Below are 13,869 nucleotides of genomic sequence, written 5' to 3'. Positions count from 1 at the left end.
TGGTCGAGATCCAATGACTGTTAGCAGAATATGGAATCGGTGGGTTCAGTAGGGTAATAGGGAACGCCGTGCTGGATCCCAACGGCCTCGTATCACTAACAGTCGAGATGACAGGCATCCTATCCGCATGGCTGTAACGGATCGTGCAGCCACGTCTCGATCCCTGAGTCAACAGATGGGGACGTTTGCAAGACAACAACCATCTGCACGAACAGTTCGACGACGTTTGCAGCATCATGGACTATCAGCTCGAAGACCGTGGCTCCGGCTACCCTAGACGCTGCATCACACACAGGAGCGCCTGCGATAGTGTACTCAACGACGAACCTGGGTGCACGAATGGCAAAACGTCATTTTTTCGGATGAATCCAGGTTCTGTTTACAGCATCATGATGGTCGCATCCGTGTTTGGCGACATGCCGGTGAACGCACATTGGAAGCTTGTATTCGTCATCGCCATACTGGCTTGTCACCCGGCGTGATGGTATGGGATACTGTGGGGCGGCGAATAATTTGTAATAATAATTAATTGCTGTATAAATGCTTGCATGTTGAATCAGTTTCTGGCTTTTAGAATGTTGTTAATGCTGTCTTTCGCCGTTCTCAACACTGGCTCTCTATTTACTTTTTAGCACCCAGAAAGTGATTTAACAAAACGTGGAGCCAGTAATTAGAGATCCTAGTGCCCACTTCATCTGAGAATACCATTAGAGCTGCAGCTTATAGCTCTGAGGAATTAGGAGATTGTCTGGGATTTCTAATCAAAAACAGTTTTCCAAAATAGTTAAGTATATTCTGAAATTCACTGATAAAAAACACAAGTATCCCCACAACCTAACCAACAGAGCAGTTCAGAGTCTAATGCGCTGATGCAACTATAAATGTCCGAATTAAATGTTAAAAAGAATGCTCGCCATAATTTGATGAGATCATTTCATCAAACGCCACGCTAAATAATTGGTAGAATGTCTGTTCCGCGACGGCACGTGAAAATACGACAATACGCAAACTGAAGCTAGATAATGAAAATCATCCCAGAATTAACACTTCACTTGAAATGTTTTCAGGGTTCCGCGTATCTCTAGTAACTTAATACGGCACCCGAGGCTGTTTGTAGCAGTGATACCGATGCGACTCGACTCCCGACACAGATGGCGTGTCATTCAGCGTCTGGAGAGAACTGGGCCTTGCTTCCTCGCGCAACGTTCTTATATATAAAGCCGCGGTGCGGACGGCTAAGGGAACGCCTGATCAAATCGGCTCTCCCGACTAGCCGCTGGGCTAGTAACGCCCACTTAAAGTTACATAATAATTTATAGCTTCTTTTGCTGATGGCCGATGAAGCTCTTAATTTAAACGTGCATTCAGCACGCAGGTAAGTATTGATAATAAAATTTTGACGTGGCTAAGTTAAATATTTTGGGCGAGAGAATTAATTAAATTACACTGCACGCAGTAGATGAGCTCTGAACTGGCCCTTTTGAGATCCGCTATCGCTATAATTTTATAAGTATTCAAAAGAAACTTTTCACATCTTCATAGTCATAGCGGACCTCCAACCTATTTAAATCTAAACATCCTAGCCTTATTTATTAGCCTACTTAATCTATCTTGCTTCCTTCAGTTTTGAGACGAAAACCACAAAATCATGAATTTCCACTAAAATCTTAATTTGTGAAATCCAAAGTACTGTTTTTATTAAATCATTATGAAAGATGAATCTAAATATAAATTTTGAAGTCTCTAGCTCTTTTCTGTTGCGCCAATGATTTTTTTCAGAAAAACGTCCAAATTTCGAAAATGGCTGAAGTTATCGAACTGATATTTAACACACATTAATTTAGTATTATTCTTGAGATGCTAGAAAAGTTTTAGGTCATTTGCTTGATTTTTAAGGTATTGCGCAACATTTATGACGTCAGAGCTAGTTACAGCAGACTGGCTGGCACACAATGGAAACTGATGTGAATTTACTACAGCGTGAGTAGGCTGCTTCCCTACAATACCATTGGTTTCACGTCTCGGTCACCTTTTGTTCGCTTGACGTCACTTGTAACAGTGGACGTTACATTTAAAGTGTGTTACGACCTGTGGCTCTACCCTCCATTCGAACCCTGCGAAACCCTACATTTCAGCAGGATAATGCACGACCACATGTTGCAGGTCTTGTACGGGCCTTTCTGGATACAGAAAATGTTAGACTGCTGCCCTGGCCGGCACATTCTCCAGATCTCTCACCAATTGAAAACGTCTCGTCAATGGTGGCCGAGCAACTAGCTCGTCACAATACGCGAGCCACTACTCTTGATGAACTGTGGTATTGTGTTGGAGCTGCATGGGCAGATGTACCTGTACACGCCATCCAAGGTCTGTTTGACTCAATGCCCAGGCGTATGAAGGCCGTTATTACGGCCAGAGGTGGTTGTTGTGGGTACTGATTTCTCAGGACCTATGCACCCCAATTGCGTGAAAATGTAATCACATGTCAGTTCTAGTTATAATATATTTGTCCAATGAATTCCCGTTTACCATCTGCATTTCTTCTTCGTGTAACAATTTTAATGAACGGTAGTGTACTTACAGCTACTGGCTCGCTTCTTAGAGTCGATCTGCTCAGCGACTGAGTGACGTGACGCTGGCGGTTGCAGGTTCGTGCTGGACGTGGACGAGGACTACCGGCTGTTCGCGAACGGCACCCTGCAGCTGTGGAACGGCGAGCGCCTGGGCCCGGACGACTTCTGCGTGGACGCCTACTGGTCGCCGGAGCGCGGGCTCGCCGTGGCGCTGCCGCTCATCTGCTTCAGCTCCGAGGACGACGTGAGCGCGGGCGAGCACACCGTCCGCTACGTGCTGTACCCTATCGGTAAGAGCGCAGGTCGGTCTCAGGTACTGTGGCGCGGGCTGGCGGCCGCTTCCTAGGGCTGCGTCTCTCCTGCTGCTGACTAGTGCCGGCGCCCTAGTGGCTAGACTAGACTAGCTGGTCGGTGAGTAGAGGCGAGACTTCGCCGTCTCTCTAGGGGATTTCGCTGTCTCACTTCTTTCCGAACACTTTCACTTCTGTTCCGACGTCTTTCTTTCCTTTGTCAAAGATCTTAACCACTTCAAAAATTTACATCAGTTTTAAACACCTTACTTTTCAATTTTTCATATTTTCAGCTGCTTGTGACTGTACTTTTTCTCCTTCACTGCTAATATTTACTATGTCATAAAACTGAACTCACAATACACTTATAAACGTTACTAAATACTTACTATCATCAATAAAAAATGTCTAACTTTCTCAGAATATCCTGTTAAATTCATAATCTTAAACCAGTTCGACAACTTGGTGATACGGCCTCATTCAGTCTCCGTGCAACATATGGTCCCTGCAAGTTCTACTATTTCTTCGGATCTTGAGCTTCCCGTTGCCAGTTCAGTCCAGCTGTCTTCTTTAAGTCTGTGTCCAATCTGGCTGGTAGTCTTCTCCTTGGTCTTTTTTGGTAAACTGGTCTCCAGTCAAGTAGTTTTTTTGATCACCTCCTATCTCTTCTCAGAGTGCCATGCCATACCATACCATGCTATGCCAGCCGACTGCCACTTCAAGGTATTCACTCTTTCTAATAATGAAATTCACTGACCTTCGTTGTCTGCCTGATATCGACTACTTTCTTTTTGTCCTTTCTTTCTTTCTTTCTTTCTTTGCGCAGCCCAACACCGTTCTTTCCATCCTCTTTGGGCTACTACCTTCGACCATACATACTAGTAGACTGGCCTTGCTGTGCAGAAGCTATAGGGCTGGTGTGGCTCAAACATAAACAACGTGACTGTTGGCAAAACGTGGCGGGATTTCAAATCAGCGGTCTCCCATCCTATGTTTGTATCGTATTTTACCCACATTTCTCAATTGACTGCCAAACGCTTTCTACAAAAATTACTTTTTTATTTGCGAAAAATTGTCAGAACTACATTTGACCTGGATTTGTTCACAATACCATTTATAAAATCTAACAAATACATCGAACGCCCCTCTGGTGGGCAGCGGAACGAAATTACTATAAACTATCAATTAAAGTAAAATGTCGTTAAAATTCTTTTAAACAGTAAGAGTGGGCTCGTGTCAAAACTTTAAACATTGGATTCGCCGCGTTTTGAGCTCTAGTCACTTATAAAAGAAAATGGGATATGGGAATTATGTCAACTATAGGTACCAAAATTGTAGACTTTAGGAGCAGATCCATTTTAGAGTATCAATTTTAGGTGCGCTTCAAAGGTTCAGTTCCTACTATTTTTACAAAAGTTTAAACTATCAATTTAAAAAAAATATATTTTAGATGAAATGTGAGACTTTGAAGCTTCAGAAAATAATTTTGGAGCCTACATTTATTTAATAGTATTAGAAGGTAGAAAAAATTCTCTTCATGTGTCGACTATAGGTGCCCTTACCTTATTGTAATCTCACTTGTATATACAAAAAGGCGCATATGTCCAGATGGCCTAAAGTTTTTCCGTTTCAGGGCCTGTATCCAAAGCTACCTTCGGTTTTCATCCTTAGGGAGCCTATGAGTAGGAACGAGAAACGGTTATATTTACTTCTGTAACCGAATTATCACAGATACTTTCCAAAATGTAATATGAGTCTGAGTTTACAGGCATCACTTTCAACACTTTAATTTACGTCATACTCTATTTCAAGTGTAAAAAACATATAAAAGTCACTTCAGCAGATTTCAATAAACGCATCTGCACTATAATAGAAACACTTATATGTGAAATGTAATGCCATTTCCCCCGACAAAACGCTGAGTACAGGCATAAGCGCAACACGAAACAACCATGTTTTGCCAACATTCACGTGACTTTATCCCAGAGATGTTGGCGTCTCGAAAATGACGTCAGGGCCAGTCTATTATATTTATGGTCGAAGGCTACTACTAGTTTCCTGAGAGTCAACTCATTAAATGTCAATGTCCATAGCCATAAGCTATTACTAGCAGTATACATTGGTCAAAAACTGTTTCCTTCCGTTCGACCGACATCTTGGCCCTCAAACCTGAGGAGTGTCTATAAACTTGCGAGCCTAACCTAAAACGTCAAAATACAATAAATATAATTGTTATTTATTTCCCCTAAAGTGCCCAACCATAGTTCGAAAATCACAGGTATCAGGTGGTTATAATTAAAGTGCAGCTACTCCTAGAATTCCAGTGTTAGCAAATAAACTTCGTAGATACTCTAATGCGTTAATGCGAAACATATTTACACGGGAAAAAGTTAGTTCTAATTTTGGCCACCAGGTACAAACCGGACGCTGTGAATGCAAGAAAGACATGTAATTCAAATGGCTCTAAGCACTGTGGGACTGAGGTCATCAGTCCCCTAGACTTAGAACTACTTAAACCTATGTAAAGGTTTTTTTAAATTATCGCTACCAGTGACAAACTTTGTCAACTATTGTACTACTTCTTTATTTAGCGACATGCTTAAACGGAATACCTCATCTTCAGGCTAAATGGCATTACAAAAACAACTTTACAATAAGGTCACACTGATGTTACATAGTGTTTCCGTAAATCCTGCGGTCATCATTGTTCTTCTGGTGTGGCAGTCTCGTTGTGATGAGTTGAGGTTTAAGAACAGGACGTAGGCACAAAAGGTCAAAGTGAGAAAGGCGTAATGTTGGTTTTATTATTAACTGCCACTCACAGGGTCTGTCCAATATGAGCACCGAAGACATCGACAAGATGCTGTACAGCGCCAGGTTTGCACCTGGTGGCAAAAATTGGAACTATTTTTTCCGGTGTAAATCGTCTCCACATTAAAGCTTTACCATATCTACGAAGGTTCCCTGCCATACAGCCAACACTGGACCTCCGTGAGAAGCTGCACTTTAATTACATCTGGTGTCTTCAAAAGCCAAAATTTTGAAACAGAGTGCAGGGGCTCCGTGTTGCAACCTCTTAATACCACACTTCTATAATATATGATACAAAACGGCCGCCGGTATGATGAAAATATAAATCTAATTCTATACATATTTTATCTTTGAAATATTCAAAGTTTAAGTAAGTAAATATTGAAAGGTGAACACTGTGTAAAACAGCTCTTACCTCCAGTATTTAAAGAGGTTCCAATCTCAGCTTGTACTAACATATTTTAGTAATTGATTAGTTGTAACAGAAAATAGTAATTTTTCAGGGATAACAGAAGTTATTAAATAGTAATCAATAAATTTATGTTATGAATAACTGTTTAACCCACAGTATTTAACACTAATCTCTTCAATTGTGATTTCATTTCATTTGTAAGTACTGTAAACATGTCTACATTCTACATTGAAACTTGTTCTAAATCAATATTTGTCTCTGGTATAATTGGTATATCTTCTACTGCAATAATAGTATATAAATGTTTAACAGACTAAAGATTTTGTCAAGTAGATTCACAAATTGAAGTAAATGATAAATAAGTAAAATAATATGATGATGATTTAGATTTGTTGCAGTGGCAGATAGAAAACAAAGCTGTTGATTGGCATCTGTCTTCTAAAAGAACAGAAGGTTGAAGATAAACAGTGTAAGAACTATTGTTAACGAACGTTCGCACATGTTGAGGATACCCAACAATGCGCGGCCACGATGTAGGTAATAGTGATTATTTCGAAGCCCAGTAAACGTATTTAGTTTGTAACTCTTTTTACTCTTATTTACTGAGACCATTCGCCGAAATTGTACGTTATTATACGGTAATTAACACAGAAGGCATTAAGAAAAAACAGTCAATACGAATTTCAAACTGTCCCACTTAGTTAAAACACTGATCCCAGTACTATACACAACGATATTTTAGAAGAGTTCCTATAGGTTTGGTCTTGGAGAATGTCTGGCTAACGTATGTGTGGAGCAGGTTATTCGCGGTATGGGGGTTCCTCTCGTATTAGAGGGTGCTCCCCTTGTTGTGCTTGAGAATTCACTAAATGTAGGAGGAAATTAAAGCACATTACATCATTGTGCACTACATAAAGCAAAGTAGTAGTTCGGAGATGATGATTTGCATGTATCGCCATGGCAGTACACTGTCATAAAGTATCATCTGTGAAGGAATGGTTTGTGGAGGATCCTGAAATAAACTGGCATACCCAGAGTCCCGACATGAACCGAGTTGAAAACCTTTGGGTTGCGTTACAACGTAAACATTTCTCCAAACCCCATCGTTGAGTATCACTGCTTTCACTGGTATCGACACTTGAAGTATGGGCTGCTGTTCCTCCAGACATACCTCGTTGAAAATGTCCCCTGCAGGTTTCTCGTCATAAAAAAGCGAATGGTGGAAATCCTGATATTAGTGTCTAACAATAGGTGTCAGGACACTCCTGACCACATAGTACAATGCGTCCATAAATTATCTTCATAACTTCAGATTTTATACTTTCGAAATTATACTAGATATTAACGAATGGTTTTTAACATGTGTAACTCAGTTTTGTTTCCTCATATACGCATCAGTGTATGCACCTACAGTGGTATGGACAATGTCTACTCGGAATTCCATTTTTCTCCACGTACTATTCAAGATCTCCAAGGTGACATGTTCAAATAAATTGAGAATGTGTACGTTTCCGAAGCCCTGTCTCTAACCTTAGTTCTGTACACAAGATTCTTTGCAAACCACCACAGGAAGAAGTCTAGTGCTGTGAGGTCAGGGGATTGTGGCGGCCATCGAATTGGACTGTCTCGTCCAATCCATCTGTTCGGAAACATTTCATCTAGAAACTGACGGACATTTAGGGACCTGTGGGGGTAGTGCCCCATCTTACTGCAATATGATTAGAGATAGGAGTTCCAATTGTGGCACAGCAAACTCTTGTAAGATGTCCAGGTAAACATCACCGTCGACGGTAGTCTCGATGAAAAATAATGGATCAATGACACAATTGCGCATCAGTGCGCACCAAATATTGACCTTGGGACTCTCTCTTTCCATTTCACGTGTGAACTGAGAATGCTGCGAACACCATATAAGAACTTCATGACTATTGTTTGCCGGACTCATGAAACGTTGCCTCATCGGTGAAATAAATCTTTTCCGAAAAGTTATTGTTTGCGTCAATCTTGCCTAGCATATACACTGCTAACAGTTCGCGCTGAGGTATGTCAAAGAGCTTTAATGCCTTAAGCAGATGATCGTTGTAGGGATGTAGCCGTAGCGTCTTACGCAGGGAACTGTGCACTGTTGACGGTCTCATTTCTAACTCTCTCGGCGCGCTGCGCACAGATTTTGTCGGACTCGTTGCAAACGCTTGCCACCCCTTATCCACGTTGGCGTCCGAAACAGATGAGCGACCCGCACCGTCTTTATGGAGAACACTACCTGTTTCCATAAATGACGTATGCCAAGCCCGAATAGCTGTGTGGACCGAAGTTTTCTCCTGTGGCCTCCGCCGGCTGGTGTGACCGTGCGGTTCTAGGCTCTTCAGCCTGGAACCTCGTGACCGCTACGGTCGCAGGTTCGAATCCTGCCTCGGGCATGGATGTGTGTGATGTCCTTAGGTTAGTTAGGTTTAAGTAGTTCTAAGTTCTAGGGGACTAATGACCTCAGATGTTAAGTCCCATAGTGCTCAGAGCCATTTGAACCATCCTGTGGCCTCCGTATTTTATCAGATTTTCAACTTAAATTTTGCGTCAAAATTACGTGACCTGGATCGTAAGAAAAACATTTCTCATCAAATGTTGAATACTAATTGTTAATATATATTATAATTTCAAAGTTATTCACTGTAAAGATGATTTTTTGAAATACTCTATAGGAGAGTGGGGTAAGGAAGGCCATACTTGCTTCCTAACTACTAGCAAGAGGTAAAGCAGTCGAAGCTCAGAGCTCTTTTCTAAACTCTTTGTGCAGTTGTCCGTTAATGACCGTAGTTGTGGGTATCTCAGAAGGCTAAATCTACATGGATACTCTGCAAATCACATTTAAGTGCCTCGCAGAGGGTTCATCGGACCACCTTCAAAAAAATGGCTCTGAGCACTATGGGACTTAACATCTGAGGTCATCAGTCCCCTAGAACTTAGAACTACCTAAAACTAACTAACCTAAGGACATAACACACATCCATGCCCGAGGCAGGATTCGAACCTGCGACCGTAGCAGTCGCCCGGTTCCGGACTGAAGCGCCCAGAACCGCTCGGCCACTTCGGCCAGCAGGACCACCTTCACAATAATTCTCTATTCCAATCTCTTACAGCGCGCAGAAAAAACGAATACCTATATCTTTCAGTGCGAGCTCTGATTTCGCTTATTTTGTTACGGCGATCGTTTCTCCCTATGTAGGTCGGCGTCAACAAAATATTTTCGCATTCTGTGGAGAAAGTTGGTGACAGAAACTAAGTGAGAAGATTCCGCCGCGAAGAAAAACGCCTTTGTTTTAATGATGTCCACCCCAAATCCTGTATAATGTCAGTGACACTCTCCCCACTATTTCGCGATAATACGAAACGTGCTGACCTCCTTTGAACTTTCTCGATGTACTCCGTCAATCCTATCTGGTGAGGATCCCACACAGCGCAGTTGTATTCTGAAAGAGGACGGACAAACGTAGTGAGGTAGTCTCTCTAGTAGATCTGTTACATTTTCTAAATGTCCTGCCAATAAATCGCCGTCTTTGGTTAGCCTTCCCCATAACATTTACTGTGTGTTCCTTTCAACTTAAGTTGTTCGTAACTATAATTCCTAAGTATTTAGTTGAATATGCGGCCTTTAGAGTTGACTTATCGTGTAACCGAAGTTTAATGGATTCCTTTTAGCACTCATGTGGATGACGTCAGACTTTTCGTTATTTATGGTGAATTGCCAATTTTCGCACTATACAGATATCTTTTCTAAATAGTTTCGCAATTTGTTTTGATCTTCTGATGAGTTTTCTAGTCGATAAACGACAGCGCATCTGCAAACAACCTAATACGGCTTCTCACATTGTCTTCTAAATCGTTTATATAGGTGAGGATCAGCGGAGGGCCTATAACACTACCTTGAGGAACACCAGAAATCACTTCAGTCTTACTCGATGAGTTTCCGTCAGTTACTATGAACTGTGACCCCGCTGACAGGAAATCGCGAACCCAGTCGCATAATTGAAGCTATATTCCATAAGCACGCAATTTCACTACAAGCCGCCTGTGTGGTACAGTGTCGAAAGCCTTGTGGAAGTCTAGAAATAAGGAATCAATTTGAAATCCCTTGTCAATAGCACTCAACACTTCGTGTGAGTGAAAAGCTAGCTGCGTTTAACATGTACGATGTTTTCTAAATCTGTGTAGAGTGTGTGTCAATAGACAGTTTTGTTCGCGGTAGCTCATAATGTTCTAGCGCAGTATATGTTCCAAAATCCTGGTGCATATTGAAGTTAATGATATGAGCTTTTAATATGGAGGATCACTCCTAGTACCTTTCTTGAATATCGGTGTGACGTGTGCAACTTTCATGTATTTGGGTACGCATCTTCCGTCAAGCGAACGGTTGTATATGATTAAGTATGGAGTTATTGTATCAACACTCTGAAAGGAACCTAAATGGTATATAGTTTGGACCGGAAGACTTGCTTTTGTCGAGTGATTTAAGTTGCTTCACTACTTCGAGGATATCTACTTGTACGTGACATTTTTGGCAGCTGTTCTTGATTCGAATTCTGACTCGGCTCCTGAAGGAACGTGGTCCCTTCTGCCGCAGGCCTGCTGGTGTCGGTGCCGTTCCTGGTGGCGACGGCGTGGGTGTACCTGTGGTTCCCGGAGCTGCGCGACCTGCACGGCAAGTCGCTGGCCAGCCACGCGCTCTGCCTGGCCGTCGCCTACGTCGCACTGTCCATCACGCAGCTGGCCGGAGACCGCATCGTCAGCGGCGCCTGCATCGCTTTCGGTGAGTCCTCTGCTCGCCTCAGCGCCTTTGTACCGAGACCAGGCAGCTTCTTCAAACAGCCGTTAACAACCAGACTGATCTCTGGCCGCCAGAGATCAGAAATGAGCACCGTAGAGTCGCTTTAAATTTGCCAGACGGTCCCGTGAGTTCATCTCTCAACTCACCACCTCCATAGTCTCGGAGGTACTCGACTCGCCAGTCTCTGTCGCTGCCCATTGAACGGAAAACTCGTTGCTTACGTCTGTTGTCGGGTACAAGTGATATACAGGGTGAAAAGTATTTAAACCGACAAACTCTGGGAGGTTGTACGGGACATAAAAACAAATATTTTTCCATAATGTCATTTTTTCCTATGAGGATTATTTGAACCGGTGGAGGCCGTATTACGCTCTTCAGTTGTAGGCAACTCCTGTCCACCAGTGTAGTAGTGCATGGTCTCTGTTTACCAATGGAGCGATACACCTGGAGTGAGTATACTGACATGTTTGGTGCGTACTATAATGTGTTAACTGTAAGACGGCCATGTTGAGGGGAGTGCAGGGAGAGGAGGAAGCAAGCATTGGCTGGCGAGGGGTGTGGAGCCGTTGGGGGGGGGGGGGGGGGGAGAGACAAGGCACGCCTACCAATTGCAGTGCTAGCACTACAAATTGCGCGTCATGCTTACACGAAAGCAGACGAAAGGCTTGGAAGTAAAACTCACTTCAAATGTTGTTCGTAAACGAAACTGAAATCGTCATGTACATTAAAATCTATATATATAAAAATCAATGTATATATGTTTGTCTACTATGCACTCACAAACCATTTGGGAATGTACTGTAATATGAATGTTTCGAAATAATACAGTAACCAGTGGTGTTTCCATACAAAGCAATACGGTTGCAAGGAAAAATTAAATATAAGGTAATTCGGACGAAATAGGGGGCTCCTTCAAAGTGATCGCGAACAAAATATCTGAAATGGAAACTCACCTTTTCTTGCCAGGCGTTTGTGGTGATACGCCAGGGTGATTATTGGAAAACTGTTTGAATCTTCCAATGCTACGCATGCTTTGTCCTGTGTATGTAGCATCTCTCACTGAAGATTTGTAAATGGGATGAAGCAATTTTTTTCTGCTCCCTTTCCCTTTCGCAGCATTCAATCACACGCAATATAATTTTGCGAGCATCGCTACGTAATACTGGTTTCCTTCTAACCGTAGGCCTACCGGTAGGGGTTGTTGGCGACTCCCGAGATGGGCCAGCAACTGCCTCTTCACTCATTTTGATAATGTTTAGCACAACTGCACAATAAAAACACACAGAACAGTACAGCGCAAAACAATAACTAAGCAGACGACAATGGCTACCTTGCATAACACAGTCAGCTACGTAATGTTGGCAGCAGTCGAAACTGCGTGCCTTCCGAAGCCTCCCGACGTTTACCGACTTCCACCGATTCAGGACTAGGGAGAGGTCTGCCATCTAAAAGTTTACACACTGTACGTAGCGCACCACAACGGTCGAACTGCACAGCGGGTTTAATCGCCATATCCCGCATCATGCGACCTTTGCTGCTGTGTACCAACGTCTGCGAGATACAGAGTCATTTAACAGATTACTTGGATACGGACGCTGTCGCACGGTAAGAACGTTGCAATTTGGGGAAGCTGTCTTGCAGCATGTGGAGCGGGATCCTTCAATCAGCACTCGTGCAACTGCACGTAACATGGGGACGAATCAGACGAATGTAAAAACAGTCCTTCGAGAGCAGTTGTTACGTCCACTTCACTTACAGCGTGTCCACAACCTGGAACCAGTTGATTATCCATCCAGAGCACAGTTTTCGCAGTGGTAGCTGGGACACTGTGAAATCCATCATACATTTCCATCCTCTGTGTTGTTTACCGATGAAGCAACGTTCGGGCGTGATGGAGTCTTCAACATCCACAATTCGCATGTTTGGAGTGAGGATAACCCACATGCCACAGTTACTAGCGCTCATAAAGTGCGGTTCTTCGTTAATGTGTGGTTCGGTGTTGTTGGGGACTGTTTAATTGGGCCGTATCTGCTACCTAGGCCGTTAAATGGCAGGCACTATTACAATTTTCTCGCCAGAGCATTGCCAGAATTGCTGGAAAACGTCCTGCTCCCTACAAGACAACGCATGTGGTTCCAACATGACGGGGCGCCGGCACATTTCAGTCGTCGTGTGCTTAGATTCCTGGACCGACAGTTCCCAGAAACGTGGACTGGCAGAGGTGGTCCTGTACCATGGCCTGCTCGATCCCCAGATACGTCCCCTCTGGACTTTTTTGTTGGTTTAATTAATTTGTCGCCAGAGAACTCTTCCTCTACCGGTTTAAATACTCCTCGTAGGAAAAAATGACATTAGGGAAAAATATTTGTTTTGATGTCCCCTACAGCCTCCCAGAGTTTGTCGGTTTAAACACTTTTCACCCTGTATATCAACGGGAACAGAAGATCTATATAGTATAAGAGTTTGCGATTGTAAAAGAGGACTCGCAGCATTGCCGCTACGCACACAACGGTTAAATATGACGATTATACATGAGATGGATAACAAGTATTGGCAACAAAGCTATAATTCATACCAGACGTCACTCACAGACGCTCACTGTATAACTTGCCCTCAGCGTAATAGTCATCCTATATATCGATCACCTCCCTCCACAGAGATGAAAGGTGTCGTACACCGTCAGCGCATCCGTCTCTGTCGATGTCTTGGAAGGACTGCCCTGTAGCACAGTCGTCTTCTCTTGTGTTGTAGCTGGTGCCACGAAGAGGTGCCTCCATTTTGGCGAACAGGTCCTTATCGCACGGACTCATATCGGATGAATACGGTGGATGTTCCGGTATCTCTCATCCCCGCGTACGCAGGAATTCCTGCACGTGTTTCGCCGTGTGGCATCGTGCATTGTCATGAAGGATGATGGGATGTAGTGCGAAAGAGAAACACTGTTGTGCGCTCTGACCACAT

General features: G+C 43.1%; 1 protein-coding gene across 2 annotated transcripts in view; it reads left to right on the top strand.

The window, feature by feature from the left end:
- The window catches only part of LOC126458545 (G-protein coupled receptor Mth2-like), a 131,018-nt gene that overhangs the window by 73,141 nt on the left and 44,008 nt on the right, over positions 1-13,869 (top strand). Inside the window, exons 2-3 of one of the 2 annotated variants that reach the window (XM_050095673.1) lie at positions 2,649-2,863; positions 10,705-10,890. In XM_050095673.1, the coding sequence (XP_049951630.1) occupies positions 2,649-2,863; positions 10,705-10,890 (401 nt within the window). Of the gene's footprint in view, positions 1-2,648; positions 2,876-10,704; positions 10,891-13,869 lie in introns of both variants that reach the window. The other variant, XM_050095665.1, reaches the window with a different exon arrangement.

The sequence above is a fragment of the Schistocerca serialis genome, chromosome 1, assembly GCF_023864345.2.
Source record: "Schistocerca serialis cubense isolate TAMUIC-IGC-003099 chromosome 1, iqSchSeri2.2, whole genome shotgun sequence".
Taxonomy (NCBI): Eukaryota; Metazoa; Arthropoda; class Insecta; order Orthoptera; family Acrididae; genus Schistocerca; species Schistocerca serialis.
This window is presented reverse-complemented; position numbering and strand designations above follow the sequence as displayed.